At 55.8% G+C, this 16,398-nt stretch overlaps 1 protein-coding gene across 1 annotated transcript in view; it reads right to left on the reverse strand.

Annotated features, from left to right (window-relative positions):
- Positions 1–13,944, reverse strand: part of HSPA12A (heat shock protein family A (Hsp70) member 12A) — a gene marked incomplete at its 5' end in the record, with an annotated part of 51,313 nt that extends 37,369 nt beyond the window's left edge. The window contains one exon of the mRNA XM_081105383.1: positions 13,902–13,944. Coding sequence (XP_080961509.1) covers positions 13,902–13,944 — 43 coding nt within the window. The remainder of the gene's footprint in view (positions 1–13,901) is intronic.
- Between the last annotated feature and the right edge of the window lie 2,454 nt (positions 13,945–16,398).

The following is a 16,398-nucleotide window of genomic DNA, read 5'->3' on the forward strand; positions in this document are numbered from 1 at the left end:
CAGCTGACTCCCGCAGGCACCCCCTCCGGAGCCTGGAATGACAAGAGTGCAGGGTGGCGACCTCCCCTCCCCTCCCGAGGTGACCTCTGGGAGGTGTCCACAGGAATGCCTGGCTGGGAGGAGGGAGCCGGTGGCAGGGAGCCTGCAGGGGCCTGTTCCCCCCCCCCCCCACTGCCCACCCCACCTTCTCTCTCCCCGCCAGACTAGGAAGGTCCGGAAAGCGCACCCACAACTCTAGGGACACTCTGGGTGGGTGGACGAGAAGGCCTCTGGGAAGCTAACCAGGCGGAGGGGAGCAGGGCAATACTTCGGCGTCACCCAGCAAGCTCTTCAGCTGGAAGGCCCAGGCCATGGGAAACAGCCCCCATGCCCCACCCACCGTGGGTCTGGCCGTGCCCTCCTTGGCCTTCCCCATCGGGCGGCCATTAGTCTTGTCTAGTGAACACACATGTGCATTTAATTCGTGAGAATCCAACCATGAGTTCTCAGGCCAAAACAGAGCGCGTGGTGCCAGTTTAAGTACTGTAATTAACACTAAAATCCTATTCTGCACCCTCTATTAGACCCATGGTCATTGCCACAGGGGGGTTAGGGTGGGGGAGGCCCCCCAGGGCAGGGGTGCTTGACTGGCTTCTTGAAAGGCAAGTCAGTCGGCTGAGGAAACAAGATGGGAGGGAACAGCAGGCAGAGGAACAGCATGAGCCAAGGCAGGGCAGTGTGGAGAGCTCCCCAGAGGGCCTTACACTCCGCCTCCAGGCAGCCCCCCTGGATCACATCACAACCAGCAATTTCATCAGGTTACTTCCAGCCATAAGCACCTACTGTGGTTCTCTACTGCCCTTCTTATCAGAGTTAACTCTTTAATCAATAAGACACCTCCATTAGCCCCTCATCACGGCACCCCACATCATTACTGCCCCCGAACAACCGGCTGCACCAGCTGGGCTGTTCTCTGCCATCTGGGAGGCCATCTGCCATCCCCTAGGCTTGTCTCGTGCACCAGTCTGCAGGGACAAGAGGCCCCTGTCCTTCCCGTGGGAGGAGCTGACCCTCATGGCTGCCCTCCAACCAGCCCCAGCCCCGCTTGCCAGAGGCCTGCATCTGGGGAGCCCAACCATCCTGCCCCCTGGGTGTTTGGTGTCCGGGAATGGAGGGGTCTTGGGTGTGACTTGCTTATGGCTGGGCAAGTATGGAGGGAGGGTTACAGAAATGACCCAGGACAGGATTTCTGGAGAAACACACTTCAGGCCCAGAAACCATCATGTCCAACACCCAGTCTTTCCCCGTAAACCATAACTTCTCGAGCCACTGTGTCCTCGGCTCTGAAGGAAGCTGATCCCCAGGCCCCTTGGGTATTAACCGTCTTTTTACACCGGGCAAGACTGGAAGGCTGAGCACCGAGGTTACCAGACCTTCCTGGGTGTGGGGTCCTGGCTGTTTCCTTCTTCCTTCCTTCGGATTGTATTTTCCATGATGAACGTGGAATGCTTTGGTCATGAGAACCAGTTATCTTTGTTTTTACCCGGACCCTGCCCAGACAGCGTGCGGACAGAGGAGAGGGCTGGGCTGGGCGGGGTGAGCAGTGGGAGCATGGCTCTCGCCCATCACCTCCTGCGGCCTCGCTGGGTGCCCTGCTCCCTGGCTCCAGTGCTGGTCCCGCCCGAGGCCCTGGCCTGCTCCTGATTCCTGCACCCGGACCCCCGCCTCCATCAGCCCCCGGTGACCACATGGCTCCCACCTCTCTGCCTATTAAGCCTCCCCGGTGACCCCGGGGGCTTTAGTAGAAGCTCAGGGAGTTTCCAGGGCTGCCTGAGGCCTCACAGCGAGTAAACCATGGAGCTGAGACTCCAGGACTCGAGCTCGTCCCACAATATCACGCTGCCACCAGACAGTGAGCAGCTCAGGGAGCCGCCTGGAAGGGGCTCCCAAAATGCCTTGGCCCCGCCTCCTGCAGGCCCAAGAGAGGAGCTATACTTTTTGGGTGTTGCTTCTGGCTTCAATACTCACCCCCCCGCCAAATGCTCCCAAATGTCCCCAGGGTGCAGTGGGCCACCTTCAGTGCTGAAGCAGAAACCCTGCCTCCCTGCAGGCGGGGACGGCTCTGCGGGGCCCCCAGGCCGCCCTGGGCTCCCAGGACCTGACTGCATCGCTGGGCTCAGCCCTTCCACAGACGGGATGACCCCTTTAATCACTGACGTGGCTTAGAGTCCTGTTCAGTTGCCTCGTTTGGGAACATGCCTGGAGCCGGCAGTGTGCTGACCATATGGCCCCCAACGGGCTCTGGCCCTAACGGTTCGGGGGAGGTGGGCAGGGAGGGTCACCTTGAGTTGTGAGCATAGTCAGATGGAAACCAACTTGCCAGTTTTCTCTGCGGGAGAACCCGGCTGTGTGCAGGGGTGGGGAGAGGTGATGGGGGGGGGCTTTGCTGGCGTGAGGAGGTGAGGGGCTGCTGTCTGGGGACACGGAAATCCCCGACTCGTCCTCGTGAGTCACAGGATGAGCTGGGCCACCCCTCTGCCACGGTCACTCGGAGTTTTGGCTTCTGTGTTTGTGGTTTGCAGCTGATTTTGGCTAATATTTCATTAGGAAGTGGCCCGCCTCTGCCGCCTCACCACCCACTAAGATTTTTGAGGGGCAATCTTCCCAGGCCCCCAGCTGCACATCTGTGTTGTCTTACCTCTGCACAGGAATACATGCCATTTCACAATACAACCTGCTGAGAAAGTCTGTTTTTCATTCAACACACAAGGTTGAGGTTCAAAAAATAACTAGGGCAAAGTGCATCCTGACATTCCTACGGCGCCTTGATAAATCCCATCCTGCCGCCGTCTTCCTTCCTGAGCGCCTGGGGCCTGGCCCCCGGCACGCGGCACTGTGGATCTCACCAGCGAATGTTCAGGGAGGGGCCATGGAGGACAGCGCGGGGGCAGACTCCAGTGTCCTTAACCAGCCGCGTCCTGTGGGTTCATGCCTGAACCCCCAGAAAAGACCTACCAGAAGCTTTAACATCTCTCAGTCTCGCCCTGTCTCCCTCCCTCTCCTCCACCTGTTACTTCCTCTCCCTCTTGCCACACATGTGCATGCACAAGCATACTTACACACACACACACACACACACACACACAGAAGCCTCTCCCAAGACAGGCCTGGCAGGACCTGGCAAACCCCAGCAGAATCAGGTCTTTGGCACCTCTGCTCGCCACTCTCTCCCAAAACCTTAGCACCCAGGGGCAGACAACCCCTGCTCCCCAAGTGCCCTCCAGGGGTGCCCTGAAAACACCAGGCCCAGGCTGGGTGCTGCACCCCAATGTGCCCATCCTCAGCCTCCCCCATCCAGTATCCCCAGCAGACCGGCAGGGCCTTAGCTTGCTCGGAGAGACCAGGGCTCTGTGCTGCCACGGAGCCATCGAGGGCTCCTAAGGCCACTGCCACTTTCTAGGATTCGGTTTCTTCGTCAGATTGGCTCACGGAACACCGAAAGCCCCCACCTTCACGCTCCAGCTTCCCCCATTTCTCACTCTGATCATCGAAGTCACAAGAAGTCGCACTAAGTGCTCATGGCTGACAGCGTCCCAAATCTGCACAGCAGTCCCCCTCACATCTCCACTCGTCTGTGGTTCCTTGGTGCCTCAGTTCACCAGGAAGTGAAATCCCCCGCAGACTGTGGACCCGACACAGTGTGGTCACGTTTTGATTTTGCCAGGGACAGACATGAAAACATTTTAATTAAATCTATCGCCCATTCTATTCAATTCATTAAAGAAAGGAAAACAGGACTGTATCAGTTATCCACTGCTATTAAGGGGGGAAAAATTAACTCCAAGATTTAGTGGCTTCACATACCAACCAGCTGTTTGTTTGCACAGCACTCTGCAGTTTGACTTTTCTCACCTGGGGCCAACGCACGCAGCTATAGTCACGTGAAGACTCGCCTGGGGCTGGGTGGTCCAAGACAGCCTCTCTCACCTGTCTGATGCTCACCTGAGCTGCTGGTTGGGGAGCTCCAGTCCCCCTCTTAAGTGGCCTCGCCAGCAGGAATAAGAGATGGGGCGGGGGGTGAGGTGCAGAGAGAACTCCAGGTCGTGTCCCCCCCCCCCCCCCCCCCAGGATCCTCACTCTAAAATCTCCTTTTGGCTTTCTTTAGCTAGAAAAGGTTCAGTTACCTGCAACCACAAGTGCCACTTCACACTCTTTTCAAACAAGCATCTGGCAGGGGCCAGGGCCAAAGATGAGCCACCGCCAATGCCAACTGAAGGAATATGCGAGCAAGGAGAAGAGGCTGTGCCTGGGCTCTACCGTGAAGGACTCTCTTGTTCACAGCCACTGATCTGGCTCCTCACTCCTCTGGTTCAGCATTATTTTTTCAAACACTCTTTTAAAATGTGACTCCTGCCGGGAGGGACAAGTCACTAATTTATTAATGGCAAAGAGTTTTGATCAGCCGTGGGCAAACTACGGCCCGCGGGCCGGATCCGGCCCATTTGAAATGAATAAAACTAAAAAAAAAAAAAAAAAAAAAAAAGACCGTACCCTTTTATGTAATGATGTTTACTTTGAATTTATATTAGTTCACACAAACACTCCATCCATGCTTTTGTTCCGGCCCTCCGGTCCAGTTTAAGAACCCATTGTGGCCCTCGAGTCAAAAAGTTTGCCCACCCCTGGTTTAGATCCATGTGCCACCTCGGACCAATTCAAAGGGACTGGAGTGGGTCAGGGTCAGGGTTTGAGAAGGATTCTGAGGCCATCTCCGGGGTCAGCTGGGAAGCAGGAGCAGGAGTCTCCTGACCTAGCTTCTTATCCCGGCTTTGCCAGTGTTCGGGGGCGATCTCTTTCCTTCCCTGACCTCCGTTTGTCCATCTGTAAAATGAGAGGGTAGGCCCAGCCCAGACCTTTGACAACACAGGTCCCGCTTGGCTGTAGACGCCACCTACAAGCTCTGCTTTCTTTGCTTTCATCTCCGCCCTGGGAACAGGACTCCTGGCGTTTGTGCTGTAAACAGTTTCCTATCCCAACCGGCAGAAAGGGCCCCTCAAGGACAACGAGAAAAGGACAAGAAAGGAAGGAAGTGGCCAGAGGAATTTAGCCTTTAGCCCATGGAAACCTGGGGACAGCGAGAGGCCAGCCTGAGGCCTGTTAGTCAGCAGGCTTGAGCCCCAACGCCTGGGTCCCAAACAGGAGCCAGGAGTCTGAGTACAGAAACCAGTGCTCCCATAGTCACAGGGAAACCACCAGCCCACCGGTCTGATCTATAAAAACAGAAGGCAGCAAAGGAGATCACTTCTTTGGCCAGTTTATGGGAAACAAAGGACACTAGCAAAACCCACTTCCCTGTGAGATTTGGGGGGCTTAGGGAGCCAATGGAACAGGGGCTCCTCCTACAGAACTTACTACCTTCCTGGAGCCTCGCTTCTGACAGCGAAATTGGGAGGTAGTCAGCAAACTACCCCCAAACATGCTCAACATCTGGGAAGTAAAACAGCCTCAACAGTCCAGTTAATGTGCTCAGAAAATGAGGTGAAGGCAAGTGACCAGAGGTTCTTCCTGGTGGCTGTCTTTTGGGGCCCCCAAAAGCACAAACACATTTTAAAAATATGTTTTTACTGATTTTTTTTTAGAGGGAGAGGAAGGGGGAGGGAGAGAGATGAAACATCAATGACAAAGAGAAACATCAACTGGCCGCCTCCTGCACGCCTCCTACAGGAGATGGAGCTGCAACCACGGCGTGTGTCCTGACGGGGAATGGAACCAGTGACCTCTTGATGCATAGGATGATGCTCAAGCAACTGAGCCACACGGCCAGGGCAGCAGCGCAAATATTTTTGAATGGGCATGTATCCTACAGCAAATAGAAACATAGCATTTCTGCTATAACGCGGTCTATTTTCCTAAAACTCTTCATATTCTGCAAAATCACACACTAAAAATACTAGCGTTCACAGGGGAAACAGTGTTGGTGCGTATCACTCAACAGCCACGAATCTTGTCACGTGGGCACAGCAGTGGCTCTAGTAATATCCCGGCGCAGAGAGCCTGCCCGGGCCTGGACCCAAAGCCACAGTGAGGACACCACTGGCTGAGCTCCTCTTCCGTGATGAAGGCCCCCAGGGGCCCTCGCTTCTTACAGACCCTTCTGACCAGAATGGCAAGCCCCGCCCAGGACCTCACCTGCACCTGCACCCGCTGTTTCCTCACAAGAGCAATGCCTTCGGCTCCTGCCCTCTCGGCTTCCCCAAACAGCTTAAAGGGGAAGGTGCATCTGAGCGTTTCTGCTTTTTCCTCAGTTCCTCACCTATTATTCTTTAATCATGAGAAAGCGTGTCCTGGCCTATCACAGCATAAACTCCTGGGAAAACTTGCCAGGGAGACAACATGACTTCCTTATATCCACAAGAATGCAGCAGACACGATACCATATGAACTCTCAGGAAGGTCTCAAGAGGCCTCTCGGCCTCCCCTCTCCTCCTCTTGCTGCCCTGAGGCCACGGCATCCAGAAGCCCCAGCTAGCCTCCTGGAGGAAGAAGGCCCACCTGGAGAAAGAAACCCAGTCCCCAGCCACACCAAAACCCAGGGCCCCGAGGAAAGCTCTCTGGACTCTGCAGCCCAGCCCAGCCACCAGAGGGCTGTGGTCAGAGGAGTGACCTGAGGCAAGACCAGCAGAAGAACTACCCAGCAGAGACCTGCTCACAGAATCATGCGCAAATACAATCACTACTTTTTAAGCCATTACATTTGGGGATGGTTGGTTACATAGCAAATGTAATGTGACATTTTGCAGACATTTCACTAATTCTTTACAAATGTAATCGTATTCCCCACTTGGGAGCCAGTAAACCTTTTACTCGGGTTTCAATGATTCCATAGGTCTCTGAGAAGGGGCTAAGTCACCCTGGAAGTGGCAGTGTCTCTAAGGACCCTACAAAGATCAAATAAAAGTCAAGGGCCGACCAACAACCCAAATGTCGCAGGGATGGTGTCATGCAGCAGGTTCAAGAGGAACCCAACTGATATAAAACATGGCGGAGGAACAGTTTGCAGCATTCAAGCTGTTCTTGGCGAAGACCAAAGGCTCTCTAACTAATACTCCTAAATCTAGGCAAGACCCCCAATCTTCTGGCTGTGGTAGGATGAAAATGGCCCCTCAAACAGGTACATGTCCTAATCCCTGGCACCTATCAACATGTTATCTTATGTGACAAATGGGATTTTGCAGATCTGATTAAATTAAGGATCTCGAGATAGGGAAATTATTCTGATCATTAAGAAGGGCTTTGGAAGAGGTCTTTACACAAGAGCCCTTACAAGAGGGAGGTCGGAGGGACAGAGTCAGAGAGAAGTGACAGCGGAAGCAGCGGTTGGAGTGACGGGCTTTGAAAATGGAAGTTAAGGCCACGAGGTGACCTCTAGAAGCCAGAAAATGTGAGCTTCCAGAAGAAACACCTTGATTGTAGCTCAGTTAGATCCATTATGGTCTTACTTCCAGCCTCCAGACTGTATGATAATAAATTTGTGTTGTTTTATGCCACTGAATTTGTGGTAATGTTTATGAAGGCAATAAGAAACTCATACGCTGGCCCCAAGTTCTGGGCCTGCAAGAATGTAACTTCAACAACAATAACAGCTAACAACAGCAGCTAACATCAGTTCAGTATCTACTCTGTGGCCCACCCTGTTCTAAGTGAATTTCTTGTCTAAACTCATTTCATCCTCACAAAAACCATATGAAGAAGATTATTATAATCCATATGCAACAGATGAGAAAACTGAGCCTTTAAGAGGTAACTTGCCAGGGCCATAGAGCAAGTAAATGACACAGCCCAGAGTGGAGCCCAGGGAGTTTGACTCCAGATCCCACGTCTAACCTACATCTCCCAAATCAAACCAACAGTAATTACAGCCACTAACCGAGCACCCTCTATGTACCAGGCTCATGCTTAGCACTTGACATATATTCTCACACTTAATTCTCACCCACCCCCAATAGAGCAGGATTACTAGTCATCCTTGTTTACAGCAGAGGAAAATGAGGCCCCGCAATGTTATACCCAGAGGTTAAACACATCTGAACCCAGAAGTGTCTGAGCCCAAAGCCCGCGTTTAACCACACCCCCTACTGCCTTCCTTGTCCCATATGAGGCCCTGATGGCTGAGGAGAGGACAGAGATAAGTGGCACAACCATGTAATTTATCAGCCAAACTGGGATACTTAGCAAGGGAAAGGGGTCACTTCATAATTTCACTGGGACAAGAGGCATCAACCACGACTATCCCGGCAAGCCAGGACACATGGCCACCCTAAAGATAGGGGACTGGAACTGAGGCCCATCCTCTGCAGTTCAGGGTTCCCCAGAAGGATGGCTGGGGAGCAGCCATCAGCCCCACCTGCCCTCACAGCTGCCAGGTCATGGTCAAGGCCGGAGGAGGAGGGGTGGTCCTGGCAGAGGTCAGAGCAGCATCTGCAAAGCTCCCAATGTGGGGTCTCAGCACAGCGGGCGGAGCCTGTCGATGGTGGACTCATAGTCATCTGAGGGCAACAGGCCGAAGGCCCTGGATAGAGTCCAGGGATGCAAAGGGACCTTGAACCCCACTGGTGCCCAGTCAGGAAACCCAGCGGGAGCTCAGAGCCTTGGCCAAGGACCAACTGGGAGTCAAATGCGGCCAACAACCTGAGACACCCAGCTCTCCTCCAAGTTCTGGGCCTGCAGGACGAGAAACCACGTGGCTCGAGGCTCAGGTCCTTCTTAGCTGTGGGATCTCGGGCCAGCCCTTCTCCCCTGGACGAACACAGCCGCTGCTAACTGCCCTACCTACACCCACTGAATTCCTAATGGTACATAATGGTAGCAGAGAACAGCAAATGAGCCGGAAAGCATACTCCACACTTAGCAGGGGGTATGGTAGTAAATCAAATCCACTCTGAGATGGGTACTCTGGTGATCCCCACCTTATAGAGGAGGACAGTGAGGTGGAGGGGGGGGGGCCCTAAGTAACTTGCCCAGAGCCCCATGGATGGTAAGTGGTAAAGCAGGATTGGAATCCAAGCTGACGGCCCCTGTGAACCCCACTGGCCAACCTAAACCAGCAGTTCTCGGTTGGCTCCCTGGCTCACCCTGCTCCCCTGGCAATGCCCAGACCCCACGCGCCTGCGGGTGCGGGGCACTAGCTCCCTGCCACATGTTGTTCATTCATTAAGGCCCTGGTTCCTCCCTGCCATTCAAATTATGCACAGAGATAATAAAGAAGCTTTCTCCCTTCCCAAAGAGGCCTGTTTATGCTATGAGGAGATCTCGCCCCCACAAGATTGAGTCATCACTCAAAGCCTTGTTGGAATCAGAGCCGAATCTCTTCTGGCATTGACTGAGCCCCGCCCACACCCCCCACCTGCTTCCTCCCACTCCTGAGCATCCACGCAGGATGTAGATGCCATTCCCCACTGCTGTGCTCCCTCATGGCTTGCTGAACGATATTCAGTCAACACACAGTCAGTACTGAGTACCTACTGTGTGCCGTTACTAAGAGTATGGTCGCCCTGACCGGTTTGGCTCAGTGGATAGAGCGTCGGCCTGCAGACTGAAGGGTCCCGGGTTCGATTCCAGCTAAGGGCATGTACCTTGATTGCGGGCACATCCCCATTGGGGGGGTGTGCAGGAGACAGCTAATCGATGTTTCTAATTCTCTATCTCTCTCCCATCCTCTCTGTGAAGAATCAATAAAATATATTTAAAAAAAAAAAAAAGTATGGCCATAAAGACACAGTTCCTGCCCTTGTTGGAAGAGGCATTGAGAGAAAGAGCAAAAGTTTTCAGGCTCCAAGATTAATTCACATGCCAACTCAAGCATTCATTAGCTGGGTGATTTGATTCTTTGGCTCGGCACGTTTCCAAATTTCTCAAAGGCCTCGACTACCTCATCAGCAACATGGGGTGATGACACCAACCTCATAGGTTTGTTGGAGGAGTCAATGGGATTTATGCACATAAAACGGAAACATCGTGCACTCCATGAATACAAGTTGAGATTTCCAACAACAAACAGTTGGTTACAGAGGCTTTGGAACCACACAGGCAGACTCTCACTCAGATGGATGAGTCCAAGAAGGCTTCCTGAGAAGTGATACCTCACCTGCGTTTTGAAGGGTGAGTAGGAGTTTGCTAGAGAAAGGGAGGATGCTCCTGGCAGGGGGAACTGCATGAGGACCAAAGGACATCACAGGACACCACAGGGGCAGGGGTCACAGCCGCAGAGGCAGGTGGACATGGAAGTGGATCCCGTGGCCAGAGCCCTAACCAGCGATGAGCATCATTTTGACTTCTTCTTGGCCAGCTTGGGAGCCATCTCCAGCACCCACTCACTTCCGAGTGTAGTTTGGTGACCTCAGGGAAGTTGGGCAGGCACATTCTCTCTGTTAGTCATGTACTCATCCATTCAGACATTCAATAAAGTTCTCTGTGGGCCTGTGACCTCCCGGGCCTGTGCTGGGAGAGGCTTGGCCACCTCCTAGCCCTCATTCGGCCCGTCTCCAGTTGTGCCACACTGGCTTGGCAGCTTTCCTCTTGGTGAAATGGGGTAACAGGGCCTCCCTCAGAGTCGTTCATTCGTTAACAAATGTGGCTCGGGATAAATGAGTCATTCAAAACTTTCATATTTTAGCATAAATTAAGTCCTCAATCAGCATCCGTGTTTAAAATGCTTATTTTTATTATGATTAACTGCCAGGATGGTAAGAATCCCAGCTCCCAGACCCAAAGTAATGCTTACAGAGGCACCTCCACCCCAGGCAAACACCCCTGCCTGCTGTTCCTCACCGTACCCCCACCTGGAGCAAATTACTACGTTTGCACTACCCATAGGTACCCTGACTACAGCACCTTAGGAGCTAGCCCAAACTGACCCACCCCTTGCTCTCCCCATCCCCACCCCAGTTCATCGCATCCTTCTAGGGCTCTATGCGTCAACCAACCCAGGCCCTGGTGGGGTCAAGGCTGAAGGTCATCTCAGCCTTTGCTGTTCAAAGCTCCAGAGATGAAAAGGTGGCCCTTTGGATTTTGTTAATTAGCGAATTTAAACATTCTATTAAGGAAATTTACAAGCATATACAAAACAAATGGAACGGTGATGAACTGCCCAGCTTCAACAACTACCAATATCCTGCCGCCCTTGTTTTGTGGCATCTCCCCCGACTCTCCCCCCCCCTCCCCCCGCCCCAAACACTTGATTCATTGGGGGGAATTTTATGGCCCATCTTTCTGGCACAACCCAGCACTCGGGCCTCCCACTGCTCACAGGTCCCAAGTCAGTTCGTTACTTGTGGCCCTCATCCTTTTGCACCAAGAGCATCCTTGAAATAATCCCAGGAAGAACAGCCTTTTTAAAAATATATATTATCTTCACTGACTTCAGAGAGGAAGAGAGAGGGAGAGAGAAACATCAATGATGAGAATCACTGATCGGCTACCTCCAGCATACTCCCCCCCTTCCTTCCCCCCCCCCCCCCACACACACACTGGACACGCACTGAAACCCAGGCATGTGCTCTTGACCAGAATCAAACCCAGGACCCTTGAAACCACGGGCCGACGCTCTATCCACTGAGCCAAACCAGCTAGAACAGCCATTTTTAAGTGCCTAATAGCATGGCAATCCTGGCCATAGTCATAGGGTTATACAGGGTGGTGGTGAAGGACCAGAGCCATGGATTCAGATGGCCTGGGTCTGAATCAATACTTCCTAGACACATGACCTTGGATAGGTCATTCAATCCCAGTTTAGATTTCCTACCCAGTAAAAGGAGAACGCTGGTAACAGGTTTTTTATGAGGCTTTAAAAAATAAAAGATTGCATGCTCACTTGTCCAGCACGGAACATGCAATGAGGAAACCTTAGATGTGTCAGGTAGTGGGGAGCAGGCTCTGCTCCTATGAGATACGATTAATATCTCCCACTTCATAGATGGAGGGATGGGAGCCCAAGGAGAAGCAGTGAGTTGCCAGGGAGAGCTTGCTCTGTGTCCCAAGTCCCGGTGCCGGGAATTCTCACAGGCCGCCTTGAACTCCAGATCCCTGAGAGTAAAGAAATGTTCTAGAACAGACACAAGCGAGCGGAGCGGTGGCGGGTGGCCCAGCACAGCCAGCATGCATCCTCATCTTGGATGGCGAGTGCCCCAGTGTGTGTGCGTGTGTGTGTGTGTGTGTGTGTGTGTGTGTGTGTGTGTGTAGAGCAGGGGTGCTGAATTCCATTTACAATACAGAAGGGTGTCTGAGGGTGCCCATCCCTGCTCACTCTTCTGACCTGACAAGTCCTGTGGCCAACCTTGCATTTGCTACAGCCACTCACTATCCCAGCGTGAAAGGCAAGAAACTGCTTCACTAACTCAAGCTTTAGCAATTTTCGGCAATTCAGACATCCTTCCCTATCATTCTAATTTTTTTTTCCAAAGTAAAGGAAAAGGGGGGAGCGGGAATGAATCAATTCAGTTGCTGAGTGATGTTCAGACAAAGACAGCCTCCAGCCCGTTGCCCTGTTTGCTAGATGGGGTGGGGGTGGGAGGGCAAGGGGGGCGGGGGGGGGGGAGAGGGGGGATGTCAGATTTGGGATGTGTGTTAAAGTACTGCTGGGGCTCTTGGCCTGGGCTCCCCAAGGTTCCTCCCATGTGGGAGCCAAGTCAGGATCTTCCCCCCCCCCCTCCCTCGCCCCCTCCCCCACCACTGCAGTGCGTGTGGGGCGGCACCTCCCAGATCCTAGAACAATGGGCTGGGGAGGGGGCCGGTGCCTCTGGAGCCGGTAAAGGGCGGGACCTAGACCACAGACAGCGAGACAGCTCGATGCCCACGGTAGCTGTGCTGCATCTGACTCAGTTTCCCCAGCTCTGGGGTCCCTGCAGAGCCAGGCGCACCTTTCCTGGATGACTTTCCCTTTCCTCCGGGCATTTTAATGTCATTCTCGATAAGCAGCCGGTCCTGTGGCTCCGGGGGAGCCTGCGGGTCACTTTCCGCTCCAGCGGCTGCTCCCGCCACGGTCGGGGACGCCCAGTGCCTCCCTGCGCCCAACTTTCCCCACGGGGGACCCACAGTCCTGGCCAGCGCGTCCCCTCGGCGGGCGAAGCCATGATTTACAGCCCGCTCCGGGAGCTGCTCCCCCGCTTTCCCGGCTCCCAGGTCCGCCTCGCTCCTCACCCTTCCCCCACCCCATCGGAGCCTTCGCCACGCTCCCCAAGAAAGCGGCCCTGGAACAGCCGCAAAACCCGAGTGTCCGTCCTGTGCCCTGGGCACTGCCTTGCTCCCCACGCCCGCCGGGGCGCAGAGGGAACTGGGGAGCCTGGCCGCGGCGCCCCTCTTCAGCCCCGTGAACCCCTGGGGTTGGGCGTGGGATGCAGTTTGGATCGGAGCTGCAGTCCCCACTCCGGGCTCGCAGGACCGATTGAGGCAGGGTGAGGGAGGGGCCGGTCCAAATCGTTGACTTCCCACGGGCCCCCCCCCACCCCCCGCAACCTCGCTGAATCGCTGGGGACGCGAGACCGCCCCGCGGCCAGCCCTTCGCGGGGTGAGTGAGGGAGCCGTCCCGCACGGCGCGCCGGGGAGGAACAAGGTGGCGGGTCGCACCCCGACTCGCACCGGCCCGCAGTCGGCGCCTCCCCGCGGCGAGGACCGCCAGGGCGTCCGGGTGGGGGCTGTGGTCCCCGCCGCAGTGGCCGCACCCCGGCCGGGAGCAGAGCGCGAGCCCCGCGGGCCGCCTCCGGCCCCGGCCCCCCAGCCCCGCCGTGGCGCGGACCCCGGCCCCACCAATGGGGCGGGATGGGGCGGGGGCCCCCACTTCCCCGCGGCCAGCGAGGGGGCCGCAGGGCCCGGGCCGAGCGAGCCTCGTCCCTCGCGGCGCGCCCCGCCAGCCGCAGGACCGCACTCACCCCGGGGCCCTGCGTCGCCTCCCGCCGCCTCCTTGTCCGCCATGCTCGGCAGCCCGGCCCGCGAGGGGGGCCTTGGGAGCAGCGCCCTGCGGGTCCGGGTCCGGGTCCCTGTCCGCGTCCCGGGCAGCGCTCCGCCGGGTCCGAGTCTCCGGCTGCAGGAGCGCCGCTCTGACGCCGCCGCCGCAGCAGCCCGGCTCCGCCCCGCCCCGCCCGGGCCCGCCCCGCGCCCCGCCCCCTCCCCTCCCCCGCCCCCGCCCACCCCCCACCCCCCCAGCCGGCCCGCAAGGAAAGGCATCGCCGGGCCTGGCGGACTCCGCGGGCCCCCTAACCTGCCCCACCGAAGCCGGCCCCTCCTCTCCCGGGCGCACCGCGGAGCGGCCCTGGCGGGGCTGGTGGCGTGGCCGGTGCTCCCTGGCTCGCGAGCCGGCTGCTGGCGCGCAGGGCGCACGGCTCCGGGAAGAGCTGGGCTTGATTTCTGGCCCCCGCGGCCCCCGCCACGCATCCGCTCTACGGAATCGCAGGGGACCGACGCCCTGCAGCGAGCACCGCACGCACACCCCACTGTCCTGGGAGCCTGCTCCGGGCGCCACCAGTTAATTTCCACCACCTCCCCCCCCACCCCGCAACACACGCACCCCATCCCCACACAAGGGTCCCACAGGAACGGTCAAGGGCCCGCGCACAAGCGGAACACGGTGCGGCCAGTTCTCAGGCCGCTGGACGCCCAGAGGGCGGCCGCCTCCCAGCAGCCTGCGGGACTCCATGGCAAGTCGGGAGACCTGAGGCGCTAGCAGCAGTGGTTGCCTCCAGCCTTCCTTCCATATATGGGCTCCCACCCGGCCCCCGTCAAAAGTCTGAGAATAAGGACATGAATAATGCAGTGCTTCAGCGATCGATGATCCATCCTCCCTGTCCTATGGCTCCGCCACACACGCGCCACCGCACAGTGTCAGCTGTGCAACTGAAGAGGCAATCAGTGCGGTGATAGGAACGGAATAACCACTGTTACTCGGCCTTCCAGCGCGCCTGGCACCATCTAAGCGCCTAAGAGCCGTATCTCTTTCCCCGCATAACTAAGAGGTGGGGACTAGCAGTCCCCATTTTGCAGATAAGGAAACTGAGGTTTGAGGGAAATAAGTGATGATCCCCAGAACACACACAGCAGGTGAGTGGCCAAGCTGGGATCCCCACTCAAGCCATAACCACCCTCATGCCCTGAGATGGGCCACAGTTCCCAGAGGGCACCTAAGGGAGACTTCACTGCGGCTGGATATAGAGGAGGGGCTGGGCGGAGGCTGCCGGGAAAGGTCAGAGACCAGTCTCTACTCAAGAAGTAACTGCAAGGTGATGAGTTAAAAGGACAAACTTGTCTTCTATCTGCCAGCATTAAAAATCCCCCAAACAGTCCAGCCCCGGGCGCTCGGTTGGAGCGTCATCCCGCACACCAAAAGGTTGTGGGTTGGATCCCCAGTTGGGGTGCGTACAGGAGGCAACAGATTGATGTTTTCTCTCTCTCTCTAAATCAATCTTTAAAAACCAACATATCCTCGGGTGAAGATTTTTTTTATATCCCAAATGTACAGTCTGTGGGCAAGTAACTCTTTGAGCCTTTAGTATCCTCATCTGTGAAATGGGTGCAAAAGTAGACACCCACATCATAATACTAAAGATTAGATGAAAGGATGCATATGAAACATGCTTTGCTTGGGGTCTGGCACACGGTAGTCAGTCCAAAAAGTACTAGATCTGTCTCAGACTCCTTTTCAACAGTGCACAATGGCCAGTTAATGGTGCACAATGGCCAGTTGCGCAGAGCAGTAGGGGCAAATGGTGCGGGACACTCCCAGAGTGGAGAACAGTATTTTCCACCGAGTGCCCTCTCCCTCCCAAGGCTGCTTGCTTGCTGAGACATCACCCCACCGGCTCAGAGGCAGAGCCAAGAGATGGCCTGGCAGGAGAAGGGGTAAGGCAGTTGCCCAGGTGACAGCCTGGCTGAGCAGGCTCAGGACGGAGAGGGCAAGAGCAGCCCAGGCCCTCCATCTCCCCTATAGCTGCCTGCCTGGTTCTGTGCTATATCCCCACCGAGTAAAGCTGGCCAGGCCGAGGCTGCATGGATTGGAACACGAGAGGGCAGGGCAGGGCAGCCACCCACAGTCTGGCCTTTGAACACAGTGTCACATGGACACATGCCTGGGCAGTCAGGCCAATAAGAAGCTTTTTAATAAACACAGTTCTGATCAAGTCCCTCTTATGCTCAAAACCATGCCAGGCTTCCCTCCTCTAAGGGAAAGAGTCCCAACTCTTTAGTGGGACTCTCAGCACCTTTGACAATAATGAGCCCCAGCCTGCCTCTCCACAGTCTCCCTCCCAGAAGCCTCCCTCCACCAGCCTTCCTCGGCCACAGTTACCAGCGCCTGTCTCCGTGTCTGGCACCTCCTTCACCTCCCTCCTCTACCTGCCCACATCCAGGCATCCTTCAGGGCCGCCAGCTCAGGGG

Source organism: Myotis nattereri (genome assembly GCF_964212035.1).
Source record: "Myotis nattereri genome assembly, chromosome: 13".
Classification (NCBI taxonomy): Eukaryota; Metazoa; Chordata; class Mammalia; order Chiroptera; family Vespertilionidae; genus Myotis; species Myotis nattereri.